This window comes from Mobula hypostoma, chromosome 20 (assembly GCF_963921235.1).
Source record: "Mobula hypostoma chromosome 20, sMobHyp1.1, whole genome shotgun sequence".
NCBI classification, from domain to species: domain Eukaryota; kingdom Metazoa; phylum Chordata; class Chondrichthyes; order Myliobatiformes; family Myliobatidae; genus Mobula; species Mobula hypostoma.
The window spans coordinates 13345146-13366296 of record NC_086116.1 but is presented as its reverse complement, the minus strand read 5'-3'; the positions used below and the strand labels follow the sequence as shown (position 1 = coordinate 13366296).

At 42.6% G+C, this 21151-nt stretch overlaps 1 protein-coding gene across 8 annotated transcripts in view; it reads left to right on the top strand.

Moving 5' to 3' along the window:
- LOC134359336 (phosphatidylinositol 3-kinase C2 domain-containing subunit gamma-like) overlaps window positions 1-21151 on the top strand; it is a 285734-nt gene that overhangs the window by 33762 nt on the left and 230821 nt on the right. For all 8 annotated transcript variants that reach the window (XR_010021088.1, XM_063072428.1, XM_063072427.1 and 5 more), the window contains exons 4-5: window positions 2411-2568; window positions 18973-19087. Coding sequence is in view for 7 of the 8 variants with exons in the window: in XM_063072428.1 (XP_062928498.1) it covers window positions 2411-2568; window positions 18973-19087 (273 nt within the window). In the remaining variant the exon portion in view is untranslated. The remainder of the gene's footprint in view (window positions 1-2410; window positions 2569-18972; window positions 19088-21151) is intronic.

Sequence of the window (21151 nt, the reverse complement as noted above, 5' to 3'; positions counted from 1 at the left end):
CATCTTCATTTAAATCTATTATAATGTACACTCAGTGGCCATTTTATTAGGTGTCTCCTGAGCCTAATAAAGTGGCCATTGAGGGTATGTTCATGGTCTTCTCCTGCCGTAGATTATTACTTCAAGGTTGTACATTTAGAGATGCTCTTCTACACACCACTGTTGTAGCAGTGTGGTTATTTGAGTTACCGTTGTTTTCCGTTCAGCTTGAAACAGTCTGACTTTGACCTCTCTCATTAACAAGGTGTTTTCCCCTGAAGAGCTGCTGCTCACTGAATTTATTTTAGCACCACTATCTGTAAACTCTAAAGACTGTTTATGTGAAATTACAGGAAAGCAGCAGTTTCTGATGTACTCAAACCACCCCACCTGACACCAACAATCATTCCATATCAAAGTCACATAGAACACATTTCTTCACCATTCTGATGTTTAGTCTGAACGACAATTGAACCTCATGAAAGCGTCTGTCTGCTTTTATGCATTGAGTTGCTGCCACATGATTGGCTGATTAGATCTTTGCATACCAAGCAGGTATACAGGTGGTACCTAACTAAGTGGCCACTGGCCGTATTTTAAAAACGTTCTTGGCTATTTCAGGTAGAGTCAAGAAACGCACTGGGTAATCTCATATGCTACAGGTCTCATGATTTTGCACTGAAATAATTCCATAAGAATATCAAAGTTAGGAGTGGCTCCACCCTTCAATAAAAGCATGGCTGATCTGACTGAATACTCATTTTCACCTAAACAACAGGAATTCTGCAGATGCTGGAAATTCAAGCAACACACATCAAAGTTGCTGGTGAACGCAGCAGGCCAGGCAGCATCTATAGGAAGAGGTGCAGTCGACGTTTCAGGCCGAGACCCTTCGTCAGGACTAACTCATTTTCACCTTCCAGATTATCCTACTCGATCCCCAGAAAGCTTGCTTATCAGTCCTCTCCCTTTTCTTGCAGCTCTGCATGTGTTATTCTTCTGTTCCATTAAATCCAGTAACTAGAAAATCTTTTTTTGTGTCTAGCAACAAATGGCAAACTGCCAAAACGTCAGATTCTAGTCATCATCCTTGATGGACAGTGCAAGGTGAAACACAGCAGCGTTTACATCTGTGGTCGCTGCTCATGTCCTGGTGTGAGACCGAAAGACCAATCTCTTTCAATGCTTAATTACGTGCCTCATTTTAATATGTATATCATTAGCAGAGAAGTCAGTGTGCAAATACATCCCCATCAATAATACAAACTAATGCTGGCACTCCAAACTAATGTAGAAAGTAATGGAAATTAACAGCGAGTTCATTAATATAAGTAATCAGTCCTACAATTAGACTTCATTGCAACTTGCCAACCACTGTGATATCTTATTGCCCTCTATACCGTCAGATAGTTTACAGAGGTAACATCTTTTATTTTGTCTGCTCCTCCTGTTCTGGTAGACACAGAGTTGTATTATAATCAGTCAGTTTTCTGCTGAATTACAAGACAATATTTCTCGAATTTGGATTACTCTTTCACTGTGCGGAGGATGGGGAAAGGGAACTTTAACACATGGTGTTTCAGTGAATTGATGGAAAATCCTTGCAAGGTCAGCAAAAATTAATCATAGAATCCAGCACTTGAAACTTCACAGTAAAATGGTATAATTTAAAATGCTTTTAAACTTTGAAATTCTATTGGAGCTTCACTCTTCACTGCTACCCCTAAGGCGAGTGCAGGTGGCTTACAGTTCTTTGGAAGAGTAACTATGAGCATAGTTGAAAAGCAAAAAAAAATGCAGATGAGAAAAATCTAGAGAAAGCGTCAAAAATACTGGGGCCTCTCAGCAGGTCAAGTAAAGAGAGGAACAGGCTTCATGTTTCAGATCAGGGACCTTTCACCAAACACCTGCTGAACATCCCCAGCATTTTCTGCTATTATAATCATGAAAGATAGCCCGTCTTTTCACTGTACAGATAGAGTAAGACATGCGATACATTTGCGTTATTTTTCCCTTCTCGTTTATTTATTTTAGAGAAACATGCCCTTCCAGACCTCAAAACTGCGCCAGCCATGTGGCCAATTAACTTAGTCGCCTGTACGTCTTTGGAATGTGAAGGACCCGGAGTACCCAGAGAAACCCATGCTGCCACAGGGAGAACATATACCCTCCTTGCAGATAGTGGCGGAAATGAGTTGGCGCTGTAATACTGTTACGCTAATCACTATGCTACCTTGCTGCCCTGTTTATCTTATATTTTACATATGAGAACATGCATAGCTATTCTATTTCTTTTGCATACTTCAGAGCGTCACAAAACGTAACAAAACATTTTATTTATTGTATGCAAAGTGATTTTTTATTCAGCCTTCTCTCTCTCTCCCGCTTTTCTCTCACTATTCTTGTGTCGTGTTTGGTTTCTATTGCACAGGCTGAGAGCTAAACACCCGAGTTCTGACTTGCAGTCCAACCCTGGTCTGATCACCAGTATTGTCACAGCATTTCCGGAGGACCTTCTCTGGGTCTGGCGTATCCCTGTAACCATTGTGTCAGATGTTTTTACGGAGCCAATACAAACATTCCCATACGGTTGGTAACTATTTAATATTCAATAGATATTTTTTTACAAGCCCTGAAGGTTAAACCCACTATTAACGTACGCAGAAAATCTCCATTTATGAATGCGTATATGTGAATGCAGAGCGGTATTTATTTTTTCTTTGTGAAATGCAGTAAAAGATTGTCATATTTGTTTCATAGTAAAACTCAAGAACCCTGTGCAACCAGGCAATTAATTCACATTTTTACTCTGCAACTGAAGTGCTTAATCAGTGAGACAGCAGAGTTCTTTATAGCATTTTGTTGTTAACATTGGCTCTGCAAGCAAGATTGGCACCGATTGCTCTTCTTTTCAACTTGTTAAATGGGGTTGGGACCTTTCTTCTGGAACCATGATAGCCCAAATGTAGGTGTTTCTTCAACGGTGCTGTTAAGTACAGAATCCCCAAGACTATTACCTGGCATTGATGAAAGAAAAATTAAATCAATTCAATTTAGAATAGTATTTGGTGAGGAAGAGTACCTAGCGTAGGGGTTCCCAACCTGTTTTATGCCTTGGACCCCTACCATTAACTGAGGGGTTTGTGGACTCCAGGTAGGAAACCCCTGACCTAGAGGAATTTGTGCTCCTGTCTACCTATTACCATTGATCTTACTCATACATTCAAAATCACTAGAGTTTTGTTAAGCATGAGTACCATAACAAATTAACCTGAGATACAGAACAAACATAAATACTTTTTTTAGTGTTGGCACTGTTTGGAAATATGGCAGCCAATCCCACCAATAACAATGAAACAAAACTGGTTTAGTGACAAATGTGTGGCACATGTCCAGAGCTGTTGCAGCATTTTGACCCAAAACATGGACAATTCCTTCCCCCTCCCACAGCTGCTGCTTGACCTGCTGAGTTCCTCCAGCAGATTGTTTGTTGCTCTACGTGAAGTATGTCTGTTTGAACAGAAGCTTCAAAAGAAACCTGCAATTAATTTGCACCATTTTCCCAACTTTATTATTAACTCCAGCCTTCTGCCCCTTCGTGAGGCTTTTCTCTTCATAAATCACCACCTTTTGCTCCTGGACCTGCAAGAACAGTGCCTACAAAAAGGAATCTATCAGTTAGATATCACACCCCATTCGCTTTTCCCATTCATACTGCTACCCTTCAAAAATAATCTGGGCACAGTTCTAAAAGTATTTTCATCATTTTAACAGCTGCCCTCGTTGTTAAATTACTCCAGAGACCCTGCCATCTAACATAAAAAATATTTAAATTAGCTGCCTCAGTGTGAAGTAGGATTCAAAAGCAAGCAGTACCCAATGAATACAGTCCCAATACTGTATCCATCTTCGGACTACAACAAGCTGCATAGAAATTCTGCTAATATCAGCCATCAGGCAGAACAAGGCACTGTGTAACTAACCAGGTGAAATATGCATTTTTCTTTCCAATGGCTCTTTATAGATTATGGCTTGATCCCTGCCTCTGGAAGCCTGGTCCCATCCAGAGAAGCATGGAGCTAACACATAAGAGAGCATAAATATTAAAAGAACTCTTAGTGCAGGCCAAATGCAAAACAAATTGTCTTAGTTCCAGTGCTGCAAAGGTGTTATATATAGAACATTCCACAGAAGGCAATGAAGTACGAAGAAAGATCTGTGTCCTGTGGGATACTATTTTAGATTCAGTGGCCCTGTACTGTCATTCATTTAGAGCTAAATATAACGCAGGCATTTTCAGCCCCCCTTGCAATGTTAATTTTAAATCAATCAGACAGTGTTCAGCCATGACATCTTGTTAGACTCTAGGCTGATTGTAAAATCCCATGTTTTTGAGTCATAGGTTCACAGAGCACTACCACAATCAGAATCTGGTTTACTATCACCGGCATATGTCGTGAAATTTGTTATTTTGCAGCAGCAGTACATTACAGTACATAGTAATATCAAAAAAACTATACATTACAAAAAGAAATATATTTTTAAAAATTTAAATTAAATATATAGTGCAAATAGCCAAAAAAAGCAAAAAATAGTGAGGTAGTGTACATGGGTTCACTGTTCATTCAGAAATCTGATGGCAAAGGGGAAGAAGCTGTTCCTGAATCATTGACTGTGTGTCTTCAGCCTCCTGTATCTCCTCCTTGATGGTAGCAATTCGAAGAGAGTATGTCCTGGCTGATGTGGATCCTTAATGATGGATGCTAACTTTTTGAGGCATCGTCTTTTGAAGGTGTCCTTGATGCTGGGGAGGTTCGTGCCCGTGATGGAGCTGGCTGAGTTTTGCAACTTTCTGCAGTTTATTCTGATCCTGTGCAGTGATCCTCCATACCAGGGGCAACCAGTTAGAATGCCCCCTGTTGTGTCTGTGCACAACTACGTACCAATTAAATAAAAGCATGGACGTGGGAGATGGCTTTAACTGGTGTATTCACATTGCAGCAAGACAGAGAGAATAATGCAAATGTGTAGGCAACAGCATAAGCAGAGACAACAGATCAATATGTAGTGCTAATAGGGGAAGGGAGGTCTTTGATCGAAAAGAAATTGATCAGTACATTACACTACCTCCCCCTTTAGATTAATGCAACATAAAACTGTAGGTATACAAAACATTCAATTTCCCTTTCATAAACCCATATTTCAAATAAATGTGCTTTCACAATTACAGTCCATAACTAACTTCACAGTTTTAAAGGTTCAGTCTTTTGGGTGGCGCTCTGTTTCTTTCAGGATAGCACCTCCAGACCTGTGGAATGGCATCAGGTTTGGTAGGTGTCTTGTCTCAGAGAATGTTCTCAATTTCCCATGTAACGTCAGTGACATGATCATCACTGAGAAGTAAGTCTGATGACTGTAACGTGTCCATTTTGTTGGGTGCAGTCGGCTTGGGTGTGTTCCTTGGTTGAGCATCCAGTATCTGGTCCACGTGATGTGTCCAAGTCTGATCTCCAATATTCACTGTGTACATCAGTGGTCCAGTTCTTGTAGCTATCCTACCGGATGTCCACTTGTCTTCTCGGTACTCATGTGCTAGGATGTCCTGTCCAATCTCAAAGCTGCTTGCTGCTTCACTTGGCAAATGGCCGAATTGTTTTTTCTTCACTTCCTTCTGTAGAACTGATTTCGGGAGGTCAATGCAAGATCTCAGACTCCTGCTCATGAACAGCATTGCAGGTGTTTGATTTGTCGTCGCCTGAACAGAGATCCAATACACGAAAAGGAAGTTGTCTACCTTGTGGTGTAGAGGAATGCCCTCTTTGTCCATCACTTCAATGGACTTCTTGAAGGTTTGGATAAACCTTTCAGCTAATTCACTCATTTGCTGGGTGGTGAGGAACTGACTCGAAATGTCTGATGCCATTTGTCTTCATGAAAAGCCTTAATTTTTTTGACATGTATTGTGTTCTGTTGCAACTCACAATCTGTTTTGGTAAGCAGTGTCCGGTGAAGATAGTCCTCAGGGCAGAGACAGTCTTTGCTAAGATGGTTGACTTCATTGGTATAACCTCTAGCCACTTTGAATTAGTATCCACAGCAATCAGAAACACGAGTCTATGAATGGCCCAGCAAAGTCAATACGTACTGTTTCCCAAGGTGGCAATAGCCACTTCCAAGGGTGTAATGGTGCCTATGGGTGTGCATTTGAACTTTTTGACATGCAAAACAGCTTTTACCAAAGTCTTCAGTCTGTCCATCTATTCCTAGCCACCACACTTAGTTCCAGGTGAGACTCTTCATCTTGACTGTACCCAGGTGTCCTGCACTCAGATTTTCTAACACTCTGCTGTGAAGTTTAGAAGGAACCTCAAAACAAGATCCACACATCAGCGTTCTTGGACATACCAACAGTTGCTCTTGTCTCACTGAAACATAGTGTAACCATGAGCTGGCCATCCTTGCATCATGATTTCATAGACTTTTGACAATGTCGGGTCCTTTCTGGTTTCCCTTTGTATTTCGGAATTTATTACCAGCAACTGGTCCACCAATGCAGTGTGGGACTCTTCTGCTTGGTCACAGTATGAAGACTTTCCTTCTTCAGTTGCCAATACTGGAAGACATGACGAGCCATCAGAGTAGCTGTGTTGTTTAGTACCCTTGTCATAAGAGTGTGCTCCTATGAATAGTACCCAGTGTTGTAACTGGGTAGCAGTCATCACTGGAATTCCCTTCCTGAGATTGAAAATAGACACAGGGGCTGGTGATCTGTCACTAGCGTAAACTTGTGTCCGTAGAGGTAGAGGTGAAACTTCTTTATTCCTCATACTAGACTAAGGGCCTCTCAGTCGATTGGTGCATAGTTGCCTTCTGTGCTCGTCGGTGATCTTGAAGCAAGCACAATCGGACGTTCAAATCCATTTTTCATAATGAGTGCTAAAATGCCTCCAATGTCACAAGAGGATGCATCATGCACCAGTCTGATAGGCAGAGATGGGTCATAATGGGTGAGTAGTTCATCGGATGTTCTTAGTCTCTTTGCTTCCTTGAATGCTCTTTCACATCTTTCTGACCATTTCCACTTTGCTCCTGTCTGTAACAGTGTGTTCAATGGGTGCAGCACTGTGGCAATGTTTGGGAGAAACCGATGGTAGTAGTTTACAAGGCCCAAGTTTGTCTCAACTAAGGTCATAGTTGAGACCTTTTCTGGTTTGGGTGCCTGTAGCACTGCTTCAGTCTTCTGTTGTGATTTATGTAAGTCATGCTAGTCAACGACACGTCCACAACATGCAATTTCATTCTTGAAAAACTTACATTTCTCTCACTTCACATACAGACCGTACTCACTCAGCCTGGTAGTCACTTTACCAAGGTTCTAGAGGTGCTTTTCATCATTCTTGCCAGTCACGATGCTGTCATCAGGGTAACACTATGTTCATGGGATATCTTGGAGCACGTGGTCCATTGCTCTTTGCCAAATTCCAGGAGCTAATACGGTGCCAAAGACGAGACAATTATACTGGAACAGTGCCTTGTGAGTGTTGATTGTGAGGAACTTCCTGCTTGTCTCCTCAATCTAAATTTGCAGATAGGCTTGTGACATCTGCCTGTCTGTCAAAGATGCAAAAATGTCTTCTGTTTGTGGCAGGGGATACTGCACAATATGCGGCACTGGGTTAACGTTCACTTTGAAATCCCCACCTATGCAGACAGCTCCAGCCTTCCCTTTCTTGATCACTGGGACAGTGGTCATCATCCAATCACTCCACTCAACCTTGGAGAGAATTTCAGACACCCTCAAGCTCTGTAGTTCAGCATCCACTTTAGGACGTAGTGCACAAGGCCCTGAATGCACTTTATGGAATCTTGGTGTTGACGTTCTATCCGGTTCAGTTCTGGCCTTCATGCCTAACTGTTGTGTTGGGCCTCCATGCATCACATTTACTTTCAGTTTGCCTTTGGTAGACACTTTTTCACCTGTGTAAGTCTTTAGCATCACTGAGGTCTTCTCAGAAAACAGTCTGTTGTAGTTAGCTTCTGGAATTATGGACAAAGCTGACCCTGTAACCAGCTCCATTTTCAGTCTATTGTGATCCAAATGATTTTGTGGTCTGCTTCAATTATACTATGTAATTCTAGGCATGACAGTTCACCTTTGTCAGATTCTACATTGTCTGATTCCATTTTACCTTCAGTAACTTCATGTATTTGCTTAGTTTTGGATTTGGGACTTTTCACTCAGTTGTACTTTTTGTCTGCCTTGCACATTCTCTTTATGTGTCCTTGTCTGTGACACTTCCTGCAGGCTTTTTCTTTGAACCAACAGTCATTTGCATCACGGGTAGATCTGCCACATCAAGAGCATCTTTGTCTTTTTGCACCATTCAGGGGCATTTTGTGCATTTCACATTCTATCCCTTTCTGTAGTTCTGTTGCATCCTTTGCTGCAGTCTCCAATGATATTACAATGGTCAATGCCCATTCTAAGGTTAGGTCTCTTTTGGATAGTAGCCTCTTTTCAGTGCTTTGACAATGCATGCCACATACAAGCCTGTCCCTTAATGCACCAGAAGGTACATCTCTAAAGTCACAGTACTGGGAAAGTTTGTGTCGTTCTGCAATGTGTTCAGAAATACTTTCACCTTTTGACGGGTCCCTTTTGTAAAGGCGAAACCTCTCTGCTATTGACAGTGGTTTAGGGCTCAAGTGATTTTGTAAAATTGCAACAATTTCATCAAACATCTTGCTTGCTGGTTTTTCAGGGGTTACCAGGTTACTAAAGAGACTGTACTTTGGACCGATTAAGCTAAGAAGTGTAGGGGCTTTACGTTGCTTCTCCACATTGTTCATGTTACAATACAGTTCAACCCTCGCAATATACAACTCCAGCCTTTATTAGTACAATCAAATTCGTCAACTTTCCTGAGCGAAGCCAGTGCCTCATTATTTTCGCTTTAAATTCAGCGCATCTTTCACTGTTACTGTACTCACATGTTTATTAATGTCTGTGACAGCCTTCTCATGCTGTGAAACTCTCACTGTTTCATCCTGTAACTGTTGGTGCAGTTGGTGATATTCTCTGATATTCAGGATTGTGCTTGCCACCAATTTGTTGTGTCTGTGCACAACTACATATCAATTAAATAAAAACACAGGCGCTGGAGGTGGGTTTAACTGGTGCATTCACGTTGCAGCGAGAGGGAGAGGGAACATTGCCCTTGCATAGGCAACAGCACGTGCGCAGACAACAGATCAATATGTAGTGCTGGGGGAGGGTGGGTCATTGGCCTAAAAGAAATAGATCCATATATTACTAAGACCACAGATCGACCCCAGTTCATTGTCCTGTACTGTGTTGGTATGTAGCTGTGCACCACCTTCATTGGGGTATCTAGTTCAATATACCCTAAGTTATTAAGTACAGTACTGTTAAAGCCCACGGTATTGGGGGTAAGGTATTGATGTGGGTAGAGAATTGGTTAGCAGACAGGAAGCAAAGAGTGGGAATAAACGGGACCTTTTCAGAATGGCAGGCGGTGACTAGTGGGGTACCGCAAGGCTCAGTGCTGGGATCCCAGTTGTTTACAATATATATTAATGACTTAGATGAGGGAATTAAATGCAGCATCTCCAAGTTTGCGGATGACACGAAGCTGGTCGGCAGTGTTAGCTGTGAGGAGGATGCTAAGAGGATGCAGGGTGACTTGGATAGGTTGGGTGAGTGGGCAAATTCATGGCAGATGCAATTTAATGTGGATAAATGTGAAGTTATCCACTTTGGTGGCAAAAATAGGAAAACAGATTATTATCTGAATGGTGGCCGATTAGGAAAAGGGGAGGTGCAATGAGACCTGGGTGTCATTATACACCAGTCATTGAAAGTGGGCATGCAGGTACAGCAGGCGGTGAAAAAGGCGAATGGTATGCTGGCATTTATAGCAAGAGGATTCGAGTACAGGAGCAGGGAGGTACTACTGCAGTTGTACAAGGCCTTGGTGAGACCACACCTGGAGTATTGTGTGCAGTTTTGGTCCCCTAATCTGAGGAAAGACATCCTTGCCATAGAGGGAGTACAAAGAAGGTTCACCAGATTGATTCCTGGGATGGCAGGACTTTCATATGAAGAAAGACTGGATGAACTGGGCTTGTACTCGTTGGAATTTAGAAGATTGAGGGGGGATCTGATTGAAATGTATAAAATCCTGAAGGGATTGGACAGGCTAGATGCAGGAAGATTGTTCCCGATGTTGGGGAAGTCCAGAACGAGGGGCCACAGTTTGAGGATAGAGGGGAAGCCTTTTAGGACCGAGATTAGGAAAAACTTCTTCACACAGAGAGTGGTGAATCTGTGGAATTCTCTGCCACAGGAAACAGTTGAGGCCAGTTCATTGGCTATATTTAAGAGGGAGTTAGATATGGCCCTTGTGGCTACGGGGTTCAGGGGGTATGGAGGGAAGGCTGGAGCGGGGTTCTGAGTTGGATGATCAGCCATGATCATAATAAATGGCGGTGCAGGCTCGAAGGGCCAAATGGCCTACTCCTGCACCTATTTTCTATGTTTCTATGTTTCTAAATGCTTTGTTTAGCTTATACAGCAATGGTACTTTGTCCATAAATACAAGAGTTTCATCAGATGCTGGAAATCCAGAGGAACACGTACGAAATGCTGGAGGAAGAAGCGGAGGGGAAGAAGCTGTTCCTAAAAAGTTGAGAGTGTGCTTTCAGTTTCCTGTTCCTCCTCCCTGATGGTAGCAATGAGAAGAGAGCATATCCTGGGTGATGGAGGACCTTATTGATGGATGCTGTTGATTTGAGGCATCACCTTTCGAAGAAGTCCTGATGCATTGGAGGCTCGAGCCCATGGTGGACTAATTTGCAAGGGGGATGGGACCCAGAGCGATAGAGCAGTGAAAGAAGTGCATGGAGTAAAGCCAGATCTAACATATAGAGAGGCTTTGAGGAAAGAGAAGCAGAATAAAGGGTGTAAAGACAGTAAGGTAGAAGGGTGAAAGTGCGTGTACTTCAATGCAAGAAGCATCAGGAACAAAGGTAATGAACTGAGAGCTTGGATACATACATGGAATTATGATGCTCTGGCTGTTACAGAGACTTAGCTGGAACCAGGGCAGGAATGGATTCTCAATATTCCTGAATTTCAGTGCTTTAAAAGGGATAGAGAGGGAAGGGGGAAAGGGGAGGAGGGGTGGCATTACTGGTCAGGGATACTATTATTGGGGGTATTCTATAGGCCCCCTGGTAGCAGCAGAGATACCGAGGAGCAGAATGGGAGGCAGATTTTGGAAAGGTGCAAAAATAACAGGGTTGTTATCATGGGTGACTTTAACTTCCCTAATATTGATTGGCACCTGATTAGTTCCAAGGGTTTAGATGGGGCAGAGTTTGTTAAGTGTGTCCAGGATGGATTCCTGTCACAGTATGTTGACAGGCCGACTAGGGGGAATGCCATACTAGATCTAGTATTAGGTAACGAACCGGGTCAGGTCACAGATCTCTCAGTGGGTGAGCATCTGGGGGACAGTGACCACCGCTCCCTGGCCTTTAGCATTATCATGGAAAAGGATAAAATCAGAGAGGACAGGAAATTTTTTAATTGGGGAAGGCCAAATTATGAGGCTATAAAGCTAGAACTTGTGGGTGTGAACTGGGATGATGTTTTTGCAGGGAAATGTACTATGGACATGTGGTCAATGTTTAGAGATCTCTTGCGGGATGTAAGGGATAAATTTGTCCCGGTGAGGAAGATAAAGAATGGTAAGGTGAAGGAACCATGGGTGACAAGTGAGGTGGAAAATCTAGTCAGGTGGAAGAAGGAAGCATAAATGAGGTTTAGGAAGCAAGGATCAGATGGGTCTATTGAGGAATATAGGGAAGCAAGAAAGGTGCTTAAGAAGGGGCTGAGAAGAGCAAGAAGGGAGCATGAGAGGGCCTTGGTGAGTAGGGTAAAGGAAAACCCCAAGGCATTCTTCAATTATGTGAAAAAGGATGACAGGAGTGAAGGTAGGACTGATTAGAGGTAATGGTGGAAAGCTGTACCTGGAGGCTGTGGAAGTGAGCGAGGTCCTCAATGAATACTTCTCTTCGGTATTCACCAATGAGAGGGAACTTGATGACGGTGAGGACAATATGAGTGAGGTTGATGTTCTGGAGCATGTTGATATTAAGGGAGAGGAAGTGTTGGAGTTGTTAAAATACATTAGGACGGATAAGTCCTTGGGGCCTGATGGAATATTCCCCAGGCTGCTCCATGAGGCGAGGGAAGAGATTGCTGAGCCTCCGGCTAGGATCTTTATGTCCTTGTTGTCCACAGGAATGGTACTGGAAGATTGGAAGGAGGCGAATGTTGTCGCCTTGTTCAAAAAAGGTATTAGGGATAGTCCGGGTAATTATAGACCAGTGAGCCTTACATCTATGGTGGGAAAGCTGTTGCAAAAGATTCTTAGACATAGGATCTATGGGCATTTAGAGAATCATGGTCTGATCAGGGACAGTCAGCATGGCTTTGTGAAGGGCAGATCGTGTTTAACAAGACTGATAGAGTTCTTTGAGGAGGTGAACAGGCATATAGATGAGGGTAGTGCAGTGGATGTGATCTACATGGATTTTAGTAAGGCATTTGACAAGGTTCCACATGGTAGGTTTATTCAGAAAGTCAGAAGGCATGGGATCCAGGGAAGTTTGACCAGGTGGATTCAGAATTGGCTTGCCTGCAGAAAACAGAGGGTCATTGTGGAGGGAGTACATTCAGATTGGAGGGTTGTGACTAGTGGTGTCCCACAAGGATATGTTCTCGGACCTCTACTTTTCATGATTTTTATTAGCGACCTGGATGTGGGGGTAGAAGGGTGGGTTGGCAAGTTTGCAGATGACACAATGGTTGATGGTGTTGTAGGTAGTGTAGAGGATTGTCGAAGATTGCCGAGAGACATTGATAGGATGCAGAAGTGGGCTGAGAAGTGGCAGATGGAGTTCAACCCAGAGAAGTGTGAGGTGGTACACTTTGGAAGGACAAACTCCAAGGCAGAGTACAAAATAAATGGCAGGATACTTGGTAGTGTGGAGGAGCAGAGGGAGCTGGGGGTACATGTGCACAGATCCCTGAAAGTTGCCTCACAGGTAGATAAGGTAGTTCAGAAAGCTTATAGGGTGTTAGTTTTCATAAGTCGAGGGACAGAGTTTAAGAGTCGCAAGGTAATGATGTAGCTCTATAAAACTCTGGTTAGGCCACACTTGGAGTACTGTGTCCAGTTCTCGTCACCTCACTATAGGAAGGATGTGGAAGCATTGGAAAGGGTACAGAGGAGATTTACCAGGATGCTGCCTGGGTTAGAGAGTATGCATTATGATCAGAGATTAAGGGAGCTAGGGCTTTACTCTTTGGAGAGAAGGAGGATGAGAGGAGACATGATAGAGGTATACAAGATATTAAGAGGAATAGATAGGGTGGATAACCAGCACCTCTTCCCCAGGGCAGCACTGCTCAATACAAGAGGATATGGTTTTAACGTAAGGGATGGGAAGGTCAAGGGGGATATTAGAGGAAGGTTTTTACTCAGAGAGTGTTTGGTGTGTGGAATACACTGTCTGAGTCAGTGGTGGAGGCAGATACACTAGTGAAATTTAAGAGACTACTAGACAGGTATATGGAGGAATTTAAGTTGGGGGGTTATATGGGAGGCAGGGTTTGAGGGTCAGCACAACATTGAGGGCTGAAGGGCCTGTAATGTGCTGTACTATTCCATGTTCTATATGCAGCCTTCTGCACCTCTTTCTGAATATGTGCAGTGGCCCCTTCATACCAGATGGTTAGAATACTCTCCAAATTACAACCGTAGAAATTTGATAGGTGGCATCCTTTGCTCAGTCTCCTCAAACTCCTAATGAAACATAGCTGCAGTTGTGCCTTCTTTGTAATTGCATCAATATGTTTGACCTAGTCTAGAACTTCAGAGGTGTTGACACCCAGGAACGTAAAACTGCTCACCTTTTCCACAACTGATCCCTGGATAAGGACTGAAGTGAGTTCCCTTGACTTTTCCTTTCTGAGGTCCACAATCAATTCCTCAGTCTTACTGATGTTGAAAGCAAGGTTGTTGTTGTGACACCATTCAACCAGCTGATCTATCTCACTCCTGTATGCCCCCTCGTCATCATCTGAAATTTTGCCAACAATAGTTGTGTCATTGACTAATTTATAGATGGCATTTGAGCTGTGCCCAGCTACATGGTTGTGCATGAAGAGAGAATAGAGCAGAACTAGGCTCCTGTGTCTTCAGGCTTCTGTATCTTCTCCTTGATGGTAGCAATTAGAAGGGGGTACGTCCTGGGTGATATGGATCCTTAAAGATGGATGCCGACTTCGTGAGGTATCGCCTTTTACCGATGTCCTCGATGCTGGGGAGGCTAAGTGCCCATGACGGAGCTGTATCCTTGGTGTGCGGCAGTGTTGATTGTCAGTGAGGAGGAGATGTTCACTTCAATTTGCACTGACTGTGGCCACCCAGTGAGGAAGTGAGGATCCAATTCCAGAGCGAGTTACAGAAGCCCAGGTTTTGGAGCTTGTTTATTTGTACTGAAGGTGCGATGGTATTGAACGCAGAGCTGTAATCAACAAACAGCAGCCTGACGTAGGCATTACTGTTATCCAAGTGATCCAAGGCCAATTGGAGAGCCAGCGAGACTGCGTCCACTGTAGACCTATTGCGGTGATAGTCCAATTGCAGTGGGTCCAGGTGTTTGCTTAGGCAGGAGTTGATTCTGGCCATGACCAACCTCTCACAGCACTTCATCACAGTCATAGTCATTGAGACAACTCACTCTGCTCTTCTTGGGCACTGGTATGATTGTCAGTCTTTGAAAGCAGGTGGGAATCTTTAACTGCAGCAGTGAGAGAGCGAAAATGTCCTTGAACTCCTATCAGTTGCTTGGATTTGGTTTTCAGAGCCCTTCCAGGTACACCATCATGGCCAGACAGCTTGTGAGAATTCATCTTCCTGAAAGATGTTCTGATGTTTGCCTCTGAGACAGAGATCACAGGATCACCAGGTGCCAGGGGTTCTCACAGGTGTAGTTTATTCTCCCTTTTAAAGACCGCATAAGAGGCATTGAGCTTATCTGGGAGAAAAGCATCACAGGCGTTCATGATGTTAGGTTTTGCCTTGAGGGAAATAATGGCCAGCAAACTCTTACAGAGTTGATATGCATCCAATTCCATTTCTAACTACAACATAGAAACAAGCCATTCAGCCCATTTAGTCTATACCAACCTATTTTCTGCCTAATCCAATCTGCTCACACCTGGTTTCATAGACCATCCACCTTTTATCCAGGTACCTACCCAAACTTCTCTTCAATGTTGCAACATGCACAAAATGCTGGAGGAGCTAAACAAACTGGCAGAATCTACGGAGAGGAATAAACAGTCAATGCTTTGTGTTTGCAATGAATGCACATTTCAATGTCCTTGTCAGTCAAACCTTGTCCACCTTGGTGTTTGAAATCCACCATCATCAAGGGAGGTTACCTTCATGATTAATGCTTCTCCTAAGCAACCTCCAGCTTTTCACATGCAAGCTCAAACACCAAAATGCTCACCACACCCTCTCCTGGATCCTGGTTTAGATCACTCTCATCTAAAGTTTATCCTTCAATAAACACCACTCGCATCCATTGCCCAATGTATACAATTCAACATAGCTATCCTTATCTTACCCCTTTATTGCTCTGTCTCTGCAATCCCATTTTGTCTGCAAATATCTTGCACTTTTTGCTATCTTGAACATGGCCTTACTGAGCACTTTACTCCAAATCTCGTTGCATCCAATATCAGAGAGAACACCTAATCTATCCTGTTTTCGTTTTCTGTTTCTAAAGCTCTCATCACCATAAGTCTGGGCCATTCCTTAGAATCTATCTCTAAAGTTTCCTTTCCCTTCTGCTTTCTATTGATCTGGGCTTAACTCTCCTCTTCACTGTTTCTCAGCTGTGTCAGTTTAATTTATTCAATACACGTGCTGTACACTGTAATTCATTTACTTATTTATTTATTACTTTTTTTCTTCTATATTATGTATTGCATTGAACTGCTGCTGCTGTTAACAAATTTCACGACACGTGCCAATGAAAATAACCCTGATTCTTCTTCTGTAATCTCCCTCTGGTGCGGTGGTGCTAGTCTCTGCTGCTTTCCCTTCTCTTTTCCTTTCTTTTCCATGGGATTCAGCCACTTTTGTTTTTCTCACCTGGTCTGCTGAATCTGGCTTCAGCCACTGTTATTCAGTGTGAATTGTGCAAAGAGAATCCAGATACAACTTCAAGGGTAAAAGTGGTGGAACCCAGAACCACAGCAACTGAAACCCTAACCATCAGAGCGTTTCTCTGGAGCGTCAGAGTCTGAGGGGCAAACTGGTAATAGTATATAAGACCATGTGAGGCATAAGTAGGGTGGGTAGTCTTTTCCCCAGGATAGAAATGTCAGATACTAGAGGGCATAGGTTAAGGTGGGACGGGGAAAGTTTAAAGAATTGTGAAGCAAACTATTTGCACAGTGAGTGGTAGAAGCCTAGAACATGCTGCCAGGAGAGTAGATGTAAGCAGATACAATAGCAACGTTTAGGAGTAATTTAAGCAGGCATGTGAACACGGTAGAGAATATGGGATTGGTTTAAATTGGTATTGGTTTTGACACAGTGATAACAGGGTGAAGACTCTGTCCTGCACTATACTGCTCTGTGTTCTATGTTCTAAATCCAAAATCAGCAGAGCAGTGGGAAAAGGAGCTGATTCACAGTGACTGAAGTCAGATATAGCAGACCAAATGATCAAGATATAAGTGGCTGAATCACATAGAAAAGGAAGGAAGGAGGCAGGGAAAGAAACGCAGACCAGCGCAATAGCAGCAGAAGCTGTGAAAGAAGCAACAATGCAGGGGAGAGTGAAGTCCAGACCAGCAGACAGCAGGAAACAACACCTTCACTGGTATCTACGTCAGAAGTGGAAATAGTTGATGATACTATTCATAAGGTTCAGTGCTGTTACAATTGCTCATTCTCTTCAGCTTCTCTTTCATGCATTTGCTTTTATCGGCTCTTCTAACGGTATCATGGGAACTGAATACTGAGTATTTCTGTTCTTCCTACCTAAACCTTTCACCAACACTTACTGTATACTCAGACCAACTTTGATAATGGAGAAGGTCTTTTGATTTAGAGCCATTAATGTTTAAAGGGGAAGTATAACAGGGACATTTTAAAAAATGCATGTTACTTCACAATGTTAAAGTAGTAAGGATTGACCGAGGAAGAGAATACCAAGCAGATGAATTCAGGATTATGGCTCATAGGTTAGAAGTATGCATCAAAGAATTGCTGATTCTTGAAGTGTGCTTTTGGGACACTAATAGAAGAATGAGCATAACAATAGCCCATTTAGTATCTCCCACTGTATTACTCTTCCCATGACTTCACATTACACCATAACACAAGAGAAGGAAACTCAGAGAATCTACTTTCCGAACTACATTTAAAATAAATTGGTAACTAATTGGAACAAACTTAATATGGGAATATGGCAAAGTGAGCAACATATAGAAACATAGAAATCTACAGCACATTACAAGCCCTTCAGCCCACGATGTTGTGCCAACAATGTATCCTACTCTAAAAACTGCCTAGAATTTCCTTACCGCATTGCCCTCTACTTTTTAAGCTCCATGTACCTATCAAAGAGTCTCTTAAAAGACCCTATTGTATCCGCCGCTACTACCTTCACTGACAGTGCATGCACCCACCACTCTCTATGTATAAAACCTACCTCTGACATCCCTCTTGTACCTACTTCCAAGCACCTTAAAACTATGACCCCCCCCCCACCCGTGTTAGCCATTTCAGCCCTGGGAAGAAGCCTCTGGCTGTCCACACGATCATCATCTTATACATGTCTACTAGGTCACCTCTCATCCTCCTTCACTCCAAAGAGAAAAGGCCAAGTTCACTCAACCTATTCTCATAAGGCATACTCTCCAATCCAGGCAACGTCCTTGTAAATCTCCTCTACACTCTCCCTATAGTACCCATATCCTTCCTGTAATGAGGTGACCAGAACTGAACACAGTACTCCAAGTGGGGTCAAACTAAGGTCTTACATAGCTGTAACATTACCTCATGGCTCTTGAACTCAATCCCACGGTTGATGAAGGCCAACATACCATATGCCTTCTTAACAACACTGTCAAGCTTTGAGTCTCCTATGGACATGGACACCCAAGATCTTGCTGAACCTCCACACTGCCAAGAATCTTATTGTTAATATTATATTCTGTCTTCAAATTTTCCTGCTGAAATGAACCACTTCACACTTATCTGGGTTGAACTCCATCTGCCATTTCTCAGCGCAGTTCTGCATCCTATTGAAGTTGCACTGTAACCTCTGACAACCCTACAGCCTATCTACAACACTCTCAGGGTAGGGTATTTAAGAGTCAAGATTCAAATTTATTTGTCATGCATACATTGCAACATACAGTGAAATGCATCATGTGTGTTAACTACCGACACTTGCAAGGATGTATTACGGGCAACCGGTAAGCCTGCCACACATTCCAACACCAACATGGCAAGCTATGTTTTTGTTCTAACTGAAGAATTATAAAATAGCCCATGTCCAATATGTTTGGTCGTCCCATCCATAATTTCGCACTATTTTTTTGGAGTTAAGAATTTTGAATGTATTGATCCTTCCTCATTATATCTGTGGCTCAATGTCCATGCAGGCAGCCCTGATGCTATATCAAGATGGACTCGCCATCTACTGCAGAAGAGCAAGTTAAAAAGTAATCGGAAAACTACTTTTGTCCAAAATAACATTGTATTGACAGTAGTGCAGTTAGTAGTGTTGTTGATTCTGGTTCATCTCAGTGAACAAGAATATGGCCAAAAATAACGCGCTCTTCAACATTGTATCCTTTAATCTTTCCAGCTGGCTCTACAGTCGAGGAGCTCATTCACATGACCTTGTGCAATTCACAACAACATCTTGAGGCCGACAATGATTACGTTTTAAAGCTCTGCGATGCTGAAGAAGTTTTACAGAAGTAAGCTGTTTGGGCAAAGTTTGTATTATAACAAAGGCATTGAATTAAGATGTGTGTCTAAGTTTCGCATATAAGATAGTTAAAACTACATACCCAATGTGATGGATGGTTTGGGAATTTCAAATATTGAGATTAATACAATATATCAGGTAAAGGTATCATAGGATACAGTGAAAAGGCAAATAAAAGAATTGAGGTAAAGAATTGATTGAATCAAATAAACAGCTGGAGGAGTCGTATGGGTCCCTCCAGTCCTTCAGTTTTAAAAGGGGAGGAAGTGGCTCACGATCCCATCAAACAACGAATCATAAAAACAAGAGATTCTACAGATGCTGGAAATGCATAGCAACACACACAAAATGCTGGAGAGGAATAAACCGCTGACATTTCAGCTGCGATCCTTCATCAGAACTGGAAAGGAAAGCGGAAGAAGCCAGGATCAGAAGGTTGAGAGGGGAAAGGACTATAATCTGGCAGTATAATTGGTGAAGCCATGTGCGGGGGAAGGTCGGTGGGTTGGGAGGGGTGGATGAAGTCTGAAGCAGGGAGGTGTTAGGTGGGAGGGCTAATGGGCTGAAGAAGAAGGAATATGTGAGGAGAGGAGTGTGAACTATGGGAATAAGGGAAAGTGCAGGCGCACCAGAGGGAGGTGATAGGCAACTGAAGAGAAGAGAAGGTGTAAGAGTGGAGGTAGAATGGGGAATGGAAAAAGAGAGAAGAGGGAAGAAAGTGAAATTTTTTACCAGAAGTTAGAGAAATCACGGAAGTCAGAGAAATCAATTTTCATACCATCAGGTTAGAGGCTACCTAGACAGATTATGAGGCATTGTTCCTCTATTCTGAGAGTAGTCTCATCATGGCAGTAGTGGAGGTCATGGATTAACATGTTGAAATGCGGGTGGGGAGTGGAATTGAAATGGTTGGCTACCAGGAAATCCTGCCTGTTGCAGATAGAGCAAACTTGCTCCGGAAGATTCCTTCTTCCTAAACCCTTTACTTTTTCCATCAATCAACTCCTAGCTTCTCACTTTATCCCCCTTCCCCCACCCACCTTTCCAGTCCTGATGACAACCTTGGCCCAAAATGTTAACAGTTTATTCTTACCATACATGTTTCATCAAGCAACTGCAGTCTATTCACCAAATCAGCTCCCATGCAGGTAAGAACACTCATGAGATGAAACAGTACACTGAAAGCCTGTTGCATCTACGTACAAACCAATTACTGCAAAGGAAAAACATTAAAGCCCTACAATCAATGTCTCATTCCAAAATCAATTAACGTTTTGTTGCACAAATCTTGAATTAAGTTACCCATAAATCCAAAATGGATATGTTCCATTGAATATAGGATGAATTTTAAGATCCCACTGGTCAAAAGAGACTTAACATTCTCCCAAATTGTTTACATTCAGCAATGTTCATTTGTGCTTAGTGCATAAGAATCAACATGCAGGAGATTAGTTTTTGTATAACAGTTGATCACTTCCATGGAGCAATAATCGCAAGTGAAGCTATGGGGAATATTACTTTCACTCCTCTCCTGGCAGATCAGTGTTGGCTTCATTTTATTACAGGTAATTTTGTTGTTTTGACAACTGTAGCATTCAAGAATGCTTTTGTTAATTTATTTCCAAGCTGTGTTTTCACTAACAAGACTAGCATTTATTGTCACCCCTAATTGCCCTGTATTGATACAACAAATTGTCTCACTCAGTCACATTGCTGCACTTTCATTAATCATCATGCATGGTTGTGGGTGACTGATGGTACATACAGTCCAGATCATGGAGACACATCTGGTATTAGTGAACTTTTTGTGTCACTATATTTTATTTTCCTGTTCTGTGGGCTTCTGGGATAAGGGCAGCAGCTATCGCCTCTCGAACTGATGCAGAGCTCCTCATGGTAACAGGTAAAGAGCTCTATAATTTTTGGCCCAGCCACAATGAAAAGAATGGTGATACCTAACCAAGTAACGCTGGTGTATAAGGGAAGTTTGTACATGGTGATGCTCCCACTTGCCTGCTAACTTTGTGCTTTTAGGAGGTGTAGTCAGAGAGCC